Source organism: Mya arenaria, chromosome 10 (assembly GCF_026914265.1).
Source record: "Mya arenaria isolate MELC-2E11 chromosome 10, ASM2691426v1".
In the NCBI taxonomy this organism is placed as follows: Eukaryota; Metazoa; Mollusca; class Bivalvia; order Myida; family Myidae; genus Mya; species Mya arenaria.
The window spans coordinates 68,486,483-68,500,837 of record NC_069131.1 but is presented as its reverse complement, the minus strand read 5'-3'; the positions used below and the strand labels follow the sequence as shown (position 1 = coordinate 68,500,837).

Below are 14,355 nucleotides of genomic sequence, written 5' to 3'. Positions count from 1 at the left end.
GTGATACGATATATTATTTATGTAGTATATTTTGTTCGATATGGTGTAATTGATATGATGAATTATTCACCTGATTGAGAATTGCTATCCTCCGCGTGGTTTTGACCTTCCTTACAGCGTTAAGAACACTGACTTCATGTTCCACGGCCATTTTGTGGAGAAGCAACGAGACTACACAAAAAACGTTCTTGCCCGCATCATCACTGTGTTTAGGAAATTTTGATTGCAAACAATATTAATAGTTCCTTTTCACCTTATTTAATACGAGGTTATGCAATACTTATGACATATCTCATTTGTCATGGCCATGACATGAGAAACTGATTATTATGACGTATAAATACGTACATTTTAAGCCTAGTGTAACCTGTAAATAAGTACATTATCTTAATCTGATTTCTAGCAATTGTTTATATCTTTAGGGTACATTTTTAGATTTTTCGCAACCAAGACCTTTGATTATTTTCATGTTGAATGGTAGCGACAAGTTGAAAAGATGAAACTAAAACTTGAAATATGTTTACTTACAAACAATGGACCAATATCGGACCGTCATCCTGCTGTTTCATGACATTTTTATCACATTCAGAAATGACAGTAAGTTTGTAGTTGACCGTGGAATGTTCTCCAATTCATCCCAGTCAGTAAATTGAAGATGTGAATTGGTTCGATCAGTGATCGTCTAAAAGGTAATCATTCGTTAGCTTTTAAGAATTTGTGTTATTGACATTCAATACACAAACAATTGCCGATGCAATATTATACATTTTTTTTTCAGCTAATATTCAAACGAAGTATTGCATGTTCAAATACTGTACAAACTACGTTTTTCGTCGAATTTTCTGAAGTTCATTGGCCAATGTAACAACAAGAACGTACTATAAAAAATATAGTGTGTGGACGATAAGTGGAAAGGAATTGTCATATACTTTTGTTTTAGTATATCAGTGTGCATTTAATAAGAATTGATGAAGTAAGAGAAGTGATAAAACAATTATTAGTACTTCGTCTTACCCCTTTGTGCTGTATTGTCAATGTTCGTTCTGCGTAGAATGTTTTATTTTCCTCTCTTGAGCAGCTGACTTGGAATGTTCCCTTTAACAAAACTTCTTGGTTGGCTGCAGGGTAGTATACCCCAATATTCTGCACCACGTGTTATTAAGAAGGTGATCGCAAACAAATTGAAATAGCATGAAAATGTATGTAAATTATTAGGAGCCACATGTTGATACGAATATTTTAACAAGATACAGCATTCAATTGAGAGATACTTGGTTGGTGGCCTCGACATATTTTGTTAAAGCCTGTTCAAGATCTGATTAAATAACCATTTGTTACAATTCATTAAAGTAGTTTCTTGCTTGGCTATCTCAGTGAATGTATATTAATTAGGGATGCAAACGAATGGCAAAATTGATATTCTCAAATTCAGTAATTCTTTCGATCTAAAGTAATAACCGGGGTATTTTAACCCTACTTTGCCATAGCAAGTACTCTCGGCGGACCCATAGTCGAATAATTTCAATTTTGCTGCTTTCAAATTTGTCTTTCCGTAGGTCTATAAGCCTCGTTCTGTGATCGACCTCTACTAAATATAACTATAGATAAGCCAAACCAATTCGGAAACTAGTTAATAGCACCATATGTTGATTTTGTCTCATTGTACATCAACAGAGATAATATATCGCAAACCGCTGTAATACACAGTTTCATTTCAAAGCAAGAACATTATATCGAAAACATGGAAAACAGTTCAAAGCACATACATCTATACTACAATATTGTAGCACATGTCATTCATATCATCATGGCGATTTCAGCAAAAGTACACAGCTTAAGTTGCCAAGACAACTAATTGGTGAGAAGGCCAATTCCTTAAATCCTTAATTGGCAAAGGCATTTAAATTTACAAAAAAATATTGAAACTGTTGATGTCACTTGTCTCATAGCCAGTTATTGTAAAATTACAGGAACTTTTAATTGTTCTAGACGTTAAGTCCCTAAAAGATATGTGACGTGTTAAGTGTATTGTCATCACATTCATCCCTCGGGCGTTATGGGTCAATGCTGTAAAAATAAGTCAAAGGAACTTTAAACACAACAACAGAGTTATACGCAAAATATGTATTATTCTATTTATTCAACAGCAAAACATTGAATATTCAAATACCGATTTTGACATTCGAATACCAAACATTTGATCGAATATTCGCATATTCAAATATTCGTTTGCATCCCTACTATTAATCTATCGTTTATGACGTTAATACGATCCTTCCAATAAAATTGTATCCTACCTTTTGTTTGTCCATGTCAGCTTTGAAGCTGATGATACACGAACACCTCTCTTGGACAGCTAGTATCAAAAAGTCGATAACCGTCTCCGGAAGTGGTGTTTGTGCCACCAGGTAGCTATGTCAAAAGTGAACAAACACAATCCGAAATACTGCGGGAACCATATTAAAAGCTACAGATACAACTTTCATTGATAACGAAGTACATGATGGCAAAGAACAGGTTTTTAACGACACGTGTGATGAATTTAAAATAATGTTATGGCCCAACTAAGGAAAGTCGCTTACGTGATTATACACAGCATTAATGTAGTCTGACGCTCCTGGTTTTAGATTCAAGTAGAGTCATTGGTCTGTTTTCATTACCTACCCGAAAGAAAATTCATCAACATCAGGTCTGTTAAAAGTGTATATATTTTCATATTTACGGTGTAAATGTTCGAATAATATTTCAAGACGAACAAAATAAATTCAGACTACATTTTCTTTAACAATTACATAAACACGCTTTAGCCCACTTTGGCAATTTACCCGGGATATCGGCGTTTGCTCTGTTTTTACTCAGATGTTGTTTATTTTGTTCAACTGCGTCTGTTTCATCTTTAGATTGTGTCTCGACCGTATACTATTGTAGATGGAATAGAAAAACATCAACATATATAATTAGTAGACCATAATTAAGACTGTACAGAAATATAGTGGAAGTATCATTATAAAGATGCAACGTACTAATATACGTATTACGGAGTACTACATTCGGATATTTCAGCTACTCGTATTTCAGATTGTTCTAAAACATGACCGACGGGGCCAATATCTAGTTTGACGTATTTCGTGCGGTTTATATATATTTATAAACATCGAGGAGAGGCATGAACACATTGAGATAAAATGATTTTACACAAAGTAGATATACTTAGTTGAAACTTACTATACTACAAATGAGAAAACAAGAAAACAATGTTTTATTTATATATTACAGTATTATTCCCTTCGTATATGGGTGTAATAGCTAAGCATAGTTCGGCGTCCCAAATATGTATAGTTAAAGAGTTATGGAATGATGTTGCACCCTGTACTTTTGGTACAACCCGCCCTTCCCACCTCATGGGGATCAGCCTGGGCAAAATTCTGCCATTCATAATTAAATGTCTAAGACTGTCAAATATCGTTTTTAATAAAGTTTAAAATTTTAAAACAAGCAAACTGCATGAACCTAAACATACTATCAATTTATAAATGATCTAAGGGCCTGTTACACATCTCCGATGTTTGCTAAACGGAGCACATATTTCGGCGAAATCGGCGGTGTTCTGTCGAGAAAGCGCTTGAAAAATCACAACTGACTGTAGCAATAGCAATATAGTAAGATGCGTAAGAGCCGATGTGCTACCGAAATACCCTTTTCTGTCGCCGATGTTGAACCGTAGCGCCGTCGTTGTTCTACCGATGTGCTACCGCTCATCGAAGCTATAAAAGGTTGATGCCGTTGTACTTCCGATGTACGGTGTAAGTACGGTAGAAGTACGGTATCACATTACTTAAAACGGTAGAACGTTGTAAGTATATCGGCAGGAAGATGGTATCACATCTGTGCAAGTACATACAAATTGAGGCCATCGGAGATCCGCGGATCCATGACGAGCGCTTCTTGTGCACTACCGACATAAATGATGCCATACCGGAGTACTGCTGCTGTACGGCCGTTGTTGTCCTGTTGATCTGGAAGCGCAACGGAATACATTTCAAATCTTTATACCGTCTCAGGTCGGAGTTTCTTTCGCCGGACGATGTCCTGACAGTTTTCTACTGTTCTTAACGATGTGATACCGTTGCGCTCTTGTTCTAGCACAGATTCCTAAAAGTCGCCAAATTTTTGCTTCGGTTCAGCAGCACGATTCTAACCCGCGAAAAGACTACAACATATTATGCCGCGTCTTTGATGACTTGCCCCTTCAATAGTCTTCATAAACACACCTAGGTTTTAATAGTATGTATGCACTGTGTTGTTTGTGGAGTTGTGTGCTGTTGTTCCATGTTTCTTGTTTGTGATTTCTGTTTTTGTGTTTTATGTCTTTTGGCATTTACCCTGTGCCATTAAACGGGGTTTATGTTAAAACTTTTGGCTACTGAGCTTGTTTCTGTAGTTTTTCATATAAATATTTTTATTTACTGTTGTACATGATTGGTCATTTCACCTGATGAAAACATGTTCAAACTACTTTGTTAAACGACGTACACGCATCAGCACAGTCTAATAAGTAAATGTTCACTGAGTTGCATGTGTGGATGATAGATTTTCATTTGCGAAAAGAGTGCGTCTTCTTATCAACCTGTCAAAATCACCATGTATTGAGTCAACAACAGAATTGAGATTTAAAACCGCTTACATTTTATAAATATTATTACCACATTTAGTGCCTAAATGAATTATTAAAAAGTATATTGTAACAAAGTGAATGTTTTGATGTTTGTGAGAAGAAAGTTGTGAGAACCGTTCATATTGAAAATAAAATATGCATGTACACGGCAATATCTGTAGTAAATTAAAGTTGTTTTGATTTCGGCCTGTATGTTTAGGGTGTCGTTGTGTGTCGTTTAAAAGGGCAGATAGTCGTACAACGTGTGGTTACTTGGCCTCGAAATTTGGTGGTATAACCTGATTTAGAGACGTAGTGGGGTATGACACTTGCAGCTAAGACTGATGTTACTTTGATATGGTTTAACCAGTATTTGGATTTTCATATTTTAATGGAATGGCTGAGGTTTCAGATAGAACTGTTCAAAATAAAGGGGGAAACGACAATAAGACTGCATCTGCTGATGGATCAATATACTGTCTACCATGCAAACAATACCGCAAAGATTGTGGCCAAATGGTTTTGCAAGAACTGTACAGGACATTTATGTTCTCCGTGTATTAAGTAGTACAAAATATAGGATCATGCGGTTTTTGATAATGTAGGCATACAATCTATAACTTTAAAATCAGAAAACGAAATGAGGAAATCCGACGCAGCGAACTTTGCCCTCACCACCCAATGGAAACTATATAATTTTGCTGCCACACTCAAAATACAGCTCATTGTGGTAATTGTGTTGCGTTTAATCACTACGGCAGCAAGTTTGATTTTGTTCCTTTTAACAAGAGACTACGTAGAGAATGAAGAGTTTAGAGCTATGAGAAAGCATTGTGTTGGTGAGGAAATCACAAACTGTGTAGCTGGAATAGACAAATGTTAAAATGAATGAGGCTGAGAGGAACTTCAATTTACAATACGATTCATAGTTTACACTATCCAATAGTATACCTATTAAACACTTCAATACATGTAGTTTACACCAACAGGTTTTTTTTAACATTTTTAAGGCAGCCTGCTAAAACGACAAAAACGAGACATTGTATTAGCTTTCAGCTTTCTTCTCGATTTTGTCAATACTTATTGACCATCATTATGCGTTCTCCATGTACTTTAACTTTGCGCTTTCACTTGCACGAGTTTGATTATGCTTAATGTTGTACTATTTATCTAAATAAATACTGCTTAAATCAAATGAGCTATGCTGTACATTGTAGCGTTTTTTTTTTTATATTTCTTTGTTATGTTTACAAACAAGTTAATTGTTGTATTCTGTCCGATTGAGTTTAAACTATTGTATGGTTAATTACTCTCTACTGGTCAAAACTACTGCTTCAGACAGCCACTTTGAAAGCGAAATGTAGTTATATAAAATTAAATGACGTTTAACAAAGACGTTCTTGTAATTCATTTAATTAACTTGATGTAAATGTGCTGGCTTTTTTATTGTTCAGTAGCTTTCCAAAAACGGTAGCTGGCCCAATATAGTCGGATCATTGCAATTTTGTAATCATAAAACAAGATAATGTAAGTTGTATAAAAAGGTTATAACACCATATATTGTGTTGCATGTATTAATAATTTTCGAATGTATTAATTCTTGACTTTTTTCGGCTTGATTCCTTCGTTGACGTGATGTTGGTATCCGATCGTTGTGTACTTGATACTGATTTATCAGTGTATATGTAATTTTTGCGTTATTTTTCATTGTTTTCAAGTCGATGCGTTCTCTGATGAGGCTTATATATTCAAATTAAATAATCATTGACAAATGATGGGCTGATGAAAGTGTCAGATGCATGCCAATCTAACTAGTTTAAGCCCCCAGTAGACTCGAGTTCCAGTTAACTCTTTTTTCACCGACAGTTCCTATGCGGTAATACCATCATATTACGGTAAAGCAATCTTGATGTGGGTATATTTACACCTCAACTTCCATTCCTTAAATGAACGTCATTTCGGCAATTGCGTTCATCAATCGATGAACGCAACATCTTCGGATATGTTCGGATCGTAATTCATTGCATAACAAATATACATGAAAGCTATTGATCTTGTTGTTGGTTGTATTGTGTCTGCAGGTCCCGTAAAATATAGATCAACATTTTTAAAAGTGTTAGTTTATTATATTTTAAATATATTGGTACCAGAAGTATTTCAATTTTACGTTTTAAAGTGATTTCAAGTGGTTGATCTTTTCCCGCGTTATTGTGACTTCATTTGAAAAACATGTTTCCGGTGATAGTCGGGTCGTTCTATTTACAAAATGGGTAAGAACGGATTACTGAAAGGTTTTCTTAAATGAAATAAAGTATTTTTTTAACAATTCTTGAATGAAATAATGAACTATTGGTGTAAATATAAGGAATGAATTGCGGGGTTGATGTCATTATCGGGGATATGAACGCAATTGGGTTGGTCAAAGTACTCCACACACATTCCTTAAATGGTTGTTTATGGTGTTTGTATTTGTGTATGTGGTGTAAGTTTGGTTTTGGTTTTCGTTTTTGTGCATGTGGTGTTAGTATGTTTGTGTCTTAAGTTTTGTTGTTTGGGTCCTTTGCCCTGTGCCCCTAAACAGTAAATGTATTTTTGACCATGATTTTCTTCATTTCAGAAAACGAAGTCTTTCGGACATAAAAGTTGTTTTTGAAAGAAAGATTGATTATCAAAATTTGCAGAAATATATAAATCCTGATCTCGCTTATTAGGCCGAACCAGTTTAAGGATTAAAGGTTTTTGTTTTTCAGTCTGTATAGTGAGATCATGGACATTAAAGTAAGATAAAGTATCCAAAGCTTCTCCCCGACGGAGCGAATCCCTTTAAACGAATTGAATAGATGACAATTCTTATTGTTTTCGGCCTTCTTTTGTTTTTTAAAGTTTTATAAAAACAATTTGCTTTATTTAATATTGATTTTTGGCATTAAAAAAACCTTATCGAATTCAACGAATCGCCTCAAATCTAAATTTCACAATTGTTAAAGTTTCCAATGGCGATAATTCAAATTGCTTATTTGAAGAAGAAAGTCCGAACACTTGTTTTTAGAACACAGTGAAAAACAGGGAGTCGAACCTGTTTTGTGTTTTCCGAATATAAGTAAGGGAAATGTGTGATGCGGAATGAAATGGCGGAGGCCACACGTGTAAGCTTCTATCAGTTTTTTAACCAACGTATCTAGAGGCTTAAACAAAAAAGTTATTGAATGTATAAGCTGAACGATTGCTTATTTACAAACTGAAAATAGAAAATTGCGTGACTTGAAACTGTGTTTTTAGTAAAAGTGCACCATTCTTGTACCTATTCTAACTATTTTTCATTGATTTTTTTGCATATTTTTTTTTCGACGGTAAGTGCACCTACATGGGCACTATACGGCCTATACGATTGGTCTATGTTTAAACACCTTGTATGTTGGGCTAGGAAATTTAATGCATCAGAATCAGAATAAGCGTGCTTTAATAGAACTGTTTAAGACGCGGGCTGTGAGACATGTTATCATTTATAACAAAATGCAATTTGTTACGCAATAAGAACGTACCGCGTATTTGTTATGCATAATTACCTACCAGTTACACTTGTACCAGATTGACCCGACGCCTCCTCCCCCTTAAATCGTCAGAGTTGACTCTTTATTTCAATATAGGAGTAAAAAAGAAATTAAATATGGCAAAAATGCACTATTGTACAAACCCTCCTGCAACCACTTTAAACCAAATCATAATCGGCTCTGAGGCAGGGCGCAAGTCAAAAAGGTTACCGCGGCCCCTAATTAAAAACCCCTGTAACGTCAATTCCTGGATCCGCCCCTGAAAATGCATTGTCACATTAAACTATACAACAATAAAGGAATGATTGACTATTTCTTGGTGGGGAGCGGACCCACGGCAACTCGTTTTGCATTTGTTGTTATAAAAGCTAGCTCGGGCCATAGCCAGACAAAAGAGGTGCCGCTATACAATGTATATCAAGTTATTATTTTAACTATCTAAAACCAAAATACACAAGAGAGCTTGAAGTGTGTTGTTTTCCGTCGCTTTCAGTCGAATTCGATTTTGAATTTCGAAATAAAGTCCCAGGGCAAAGCTTATTTTATTGATTTATAATTACTTAATCTTATACATTAATTGGCAATTCTATTCTAAAAGTGCCGATTATTTATTGAGAATAACATGTTATTATTAATGTTATTGTCAGCACGATAATTCCATCGTCGCTTATGCTCTTCATTCTTTATGGGGGAAATAAACGAATCAACCAATCAATGCACAAACAGTTGTGGACAGCCTTAATCTCCATCGTATGATTTTTAAGTTGTCTCCCTTTGTTTATAATTTCCATAGCCTGACCTAAATATGTCGCAGTAAATGTTTTGAGTAAATGTTATTTGCAACGATTACGGCGGATATAAAAAAGAGTACTGCCTTCCTTCATCTTTATACGTATGTTGTTTTTATCACGGTAATAATTTATATAAAATAATATATATGTATGACACAAAGTATCATATTTAAAATATTCATGGCGTACCCGGAAGTTAATCCGTTTCATTTGAAGTCAAAATGAAAAATAAATTCATCCTATCACTTCTCGTTTCACAATATTGTAAATAAAATGTGTTTTTATAGAAAATAAAAGTTCAGTTATTTTGTATGGTAAACCGTGGAAAGATTTGTGTAAAGAATATAGAATACATTATTGGTTAATCTTCAATTAGGTTACGCTATACTGATACAAATAGATGTAAGTTGGTTTTACCTGTATTAAAGTAAAAACGCTTTTCAATGAAAATAAATGTTTAGAGATTGATATCAACGACCTCAACATAAAGTGAATCAAAAAGTATTTACTCTTATTTCATGCATATTTGTGAAAGAGTGGAAACATTGCTGAATGATAACTTGATCATTTCCCTATGGCTTTAGAAGAACAACTTTTTACAAATATCTGTTAACATTGCAATTAGAACACATCGTTTTGAGTTAGAGTATACCATGTGGAAACAAATGTATTGTGTTAAAATGCTTCAGCATTTGTTATTTAAAACATTATAATGGCTGCCTAATAATTATTAAAGCGTGTTTTCATTTTTAGTTTATGGATTCCTTCTTTGTTAACAATCACATGGGAAATAATTTTTCCATCAACATTCTGATATATAATCTAAAAAACAATCCAGTAGAGGATCTTCCTATATTTAGGTCTTTACTTTCATTAATGTCAACACTAAGGGTATGCTTGCTGTACAATTGCTTAATTTGAATTCATACAAAAACTTATTATTCAACTGTGTATTTAATGCAAAAAGACAACAGTAAGTTATGCATTTATAATGCCCCGATTCGAAGAGAGGGAGTTTATTGCTTTGCACATGTGGGTAGTTCGTACGGCTGGTAGGTCGGTAGACCAAAGCTGGTATCGGTGATAACTTGACAATGCCTCGACCTATGGTCCTGAAACTTGACTTGGAGGTTAGGCGTCACCATAAGATGACTCCTATTGATTATCAGGTCATCGGGTTAAAGGTCATAGTCACAGTGACCTTGAACGTGAAAAGCTTGTTCGAGTGATAAGTTGCCAATGCTTAGAACTTTGGTCCTCAAACTTGACATTTGAACTGGGCTTGACCTGTATATAGCCCTATTGATTGTACAGTCATCATGTTACAGTGAACTAAAGTGCGAAAAGCTTGTTCGAATTATAAACTGACAATGCTTGCAGACATGACCCTCAAAACCTGACTTGTGTGTATGACCACTAGATGACCCCTATTGACTTTGAGATAATCAAGTCAAAGGTAAATGTCACAGTGTCATTGAATGCGAAAAGCTTGTCTTGAGTGCTTACTTGACAAGCCTGCTCCCCTGGCCCTCAAACTGGACATGAAGGTTGGGCGTGACCAGTAGATGATCCCTATTGAATTTGAGGTCAGCAGTTCAAATGCCAAGGTCACTGTGACCTTGAATGAGAATTTGTTTACCGAGTGACAACAATATTTGCACACGTGACCCTCAAACTTGACATGAAGGTTGGTGGTGTGACAATTAGATTATCCCTATTCATTTTAGGTCATAAGGTCAAACGTCAGTACCAGTGGCATTGAATGCAAAAAGTATCCGAGTGATAACTAGACAATGCAAAGACCTATAGTACTCAGGATATTGGGTGTGACCTGTAGATGACGCCTTTATATGTTGGGCTGATTTGGTCCAAAAGTCACGGTCATAAAAACTTTAAACGCGAACAGTTTGTCCTTGACAATACCACCAACGGTCCTCGAACGTGATGAGGAGGTGTAACCAGTGTTGGGATCATTAGGTCCAAAGGTCAAGGTCAAAACACACGCTAATGTTATGCACCAAAATAAATTCTCCCGGTTATGCACCTGAAAGCACTTATATTACAAATAAAAAAATAGTATGACGAAAAATAGAAAACCGATACCATATCCACTCTCTCAAGGGGACTAACACTAAGCTGGCGGATATCTAAACCGTTATCGAAAACATGGGTATCATCACGTGATAATTTCAATCAACCAATCACGCTATAGATTTTTTTAATCGCGTAAGTAACGCATTTAAAATTGTGAAGGCCAAAGACAATATTTGAGCATACATCACTATTTGTTGAACGATTTTAGCCGTCAGTGTTTAAGTTTATACACTGATTTGCCACACTTAATTCCTTAATAAGAAATCTTTAAAAAATGCATTTTACAAACCTAGAACGATTCTTTTTAACACATATTTTATCAATGTATTTGGCATGGAAATATTAAAAATAATGTTTCTTACGATTTTTACAAAATATAAAGCTATGTCTATTAGTAAGTTAAGAACTTAAGTACAACTTATTGTCAGTATGATCTCAGTATATGTATATTATTTGTTTGTAATTTGTTTCATATTGAGTCATTTGGAAAAGTTATATGAGCCATAAATTATTAGCAATTCATGATCACTTGTATATTTTTTAATGATTGCATTGCCAAAGACCTGTGATATTTTGTCTTGACATTTAGCGTTTGTAATGTGTTTGCATTTTTGTTTGGGCTCATCTATTTTGAAAACATTAATTGTGATAGGCTTGTCGTCGTTGTTGACGTACAAACACTGACCTTTGTGCACATGTTGCCAACGACGATAATAATACTTACTGTAATGCTCTGGCTCTAAATATTGCTCTAACTCCCGCTTTGAATATTGTCAAGTTGTATTCCGTCATAGGTTTAAACAAGCCACTTGAAAACATTACTTTGAACATAACTTAAACTTTCAAGTTATTCACATCAAAATTTGTACACATGTTGCTAATGTCAAAGTGCCTATATACATTGAATTCCATAACCCTTTTTTAACCAGGTTTTCAGATAGTGAAACCTGGTTATTAGAATGGCGAACATTGTTGTTCGGGCGGGCGGGCGGTCGGCCGGGCGGCGACAAACTCACCTATGAAACTGAATGACTTTAGTAAGGGTTGACATATCTTGACCAAATTTGGTCTATAGAAAGAGTTTATGGGTACCTTTCATGGGATTGCGTTTGGGGTCCCTAGGGTTAAGATCAAGGTCACTGTTACTAAAATAGAAAAACGGTTGAAACTGAATAAATTTAGTTAGGGATGACATATCTTGACTAAATTTGGTCTATAGGAAGAGTTAATGGAGACATTTCATGGGATTGCGTTTGGGGTCCCTAGGGTCAAGGTCAAGGTCACTGTTACTAAGATAGAAAAACAGTTGAAACTGAAAAACTTTAGTAAGGGTTGACATATCTTGACCAAACTTGGTCTATAGAAAGAGTTTATAGGTACCTTTCATGGGATTGCGATTGGGTTCCCTAGGTTCAAGGTCAAGGTCACTGTTGATTAAAATAGAAAAACGGTTGAAACTAAATAACTTTAGTTTGGGATGACATATCTTGACTAAACTTGGTGTACAGGAAGAGTTTATGGATACCATTCATGGGATTGCGTTTGGGGTCCCTAGATTCAAGGTCACTGTTACTAAAAATAGAAAAAATGGTTCAAACTGAATATCTTTTGTTAGGGTTGACATATCTTGACCAAACTTGGTCTATAGTAAGAGTTTATTGGTTTATTGAAACTTTCATGGGATGGCGTTTTGGGGTCCCTAGATTCAAGGTCAAGGTCATTGTTACTAAAAATAAAAAAACAGTTGAAACTGAATACTTTTAGACAGGGTCTACATATCTTGACCAAACCAGGTATAAAGGAAGCGTTTATGGATACCTTTCATGGGATTGCGTTTGGGGTCCCTAGATTCAAGGTCAAGGTCACTGAACCTAAAAATAGAAAAATGGTTGAAACTGAATAACTTAAGTTAGGGTTGACATATCCTGACACAACTTGGCATAAAGGAAGAGTTTATGACTACCTTTCAATGGATTGCATTTGGGGTCCCTAGAGTCAAGGTCACTGTTACTAAAAATAGAAAAACAGACACAGGCTGAAGTTCTTCTGTCAAGCATTAAAAACCTGATTTCGTCGCATTGCGGCGTTTCTTGTCTTATTTTCGTAAAGCTAAGCCCCTAATTCTACTAAAAAAAACACGATTACTGGCGTTGGATACGTGGCGCTCTTGTTCAGACAAAGTCACAGTTATAAAAGACAAAAAAAGAAGTTACCAAATGTATAAAGAAATCATTCTTAAGGACACATCAAGCGGTTATGTATGTTTTGATTTATCAAATGTATCAAAAATCCTTCGGAAACAGATATCATAGTAATGTTGTATGTTTTGATTTTCAGGAATGGCTGAGGTTTCAGGTAGAACTATTAAATCCGCAGGTGAAGGAGAAGAAGGCAGTGAGAATTCATCTGCCGATGGATCAATATACTGCCTGCCATGCACACAAGACGGCACAAAGATTTCGGCCGAAGGGTTTTGCAAGAACTGTAAGGAACATTTATGTTCTCCGTGTATTAAGTACCACAAGAAATTCGGGATCACTAAGAAACATTCGATACTTGATAAAGCACAAATGCCCTCTACAACTTACAAATCAGAATACGAAATGCGATGCACCGAACCATGCCCTTACCACCCGATGGAAGTAATTAAGTTTTACTGCCCAACTCACAACACAGTACACTGCGGTAATTGTGTTGCTTTTGATCACCGAGGCTGCAAGTTTGATTTTATTCCTGATATAGCAAAAGACTACATTGAAAGTGACGAACTAAGAGACATAAGAAAACATGATGTTAATGAGGAATTTACAAAATGTGAAGCTGAAATAGACAAATGTTTAAATGAGGCTGACAATGTAGCGCATTCCGAGCTTCAAAATATTAGACTAGTCCGAGATGAACTAATTGATCACATTACCGAACATGAGAATGAACTTAAACTAAAATTGAATCAGATAAAGGAAAGCCAGAAAAGGTTTTTGAATGACAGGATGTCACGTGTTTATGCTAAGAAGTCAGAATTCGGGAGTGAAACTGTCAACTTGTTGAATAATGATGACGATATCGTACAGCTTTTTGTCAAAGGGAAGCAGTCTGAAGGATTGTTAGCTACCTGTAAAACAGCACTAGATGATATCGAAAAAGGCCCAGCGTTAGATTCCTATACATTTGAGAGAAATCCAACCATAAACAAGCTCATTCAGTCTACTGGGGTTCTTGGTGCTATTGTGGAGAAGGAAGACACGCAAAAGACTACGCATGCGGG

General features: G+C 35.5%; 1 protein-coding gene across 4 annotated transcripts in view; it reads left to right on the top strand.

Annotated features, from left to right (window-relative positions):
- LOC128206737 (uncharacterized) overlaps positions 1 to 14,355 on the top strand; it is a 48,714-nt gene that overhangs the window by 29,387 nt on the left and 4,972 nt on the right. For 2 of the 4 annotated variants that reach the window (XM_052909400.1, XM_052909404.1), the window contains exon 2: positions 13,428 to 14,354. In XM_052909400.1, coding sequence (XP_052765360.1) covers positions 13,428 to 14,354 — 927 coding nt within the window. Of the gene's footprint in view, positions 1 to 8,997; positions 9,117 to 13,427; position 14,355 lie in introns of those variants that run through there. The other 2 variants (XM_052909401.1, XM_052909403.1) reach the window with 2 other exon arrangements.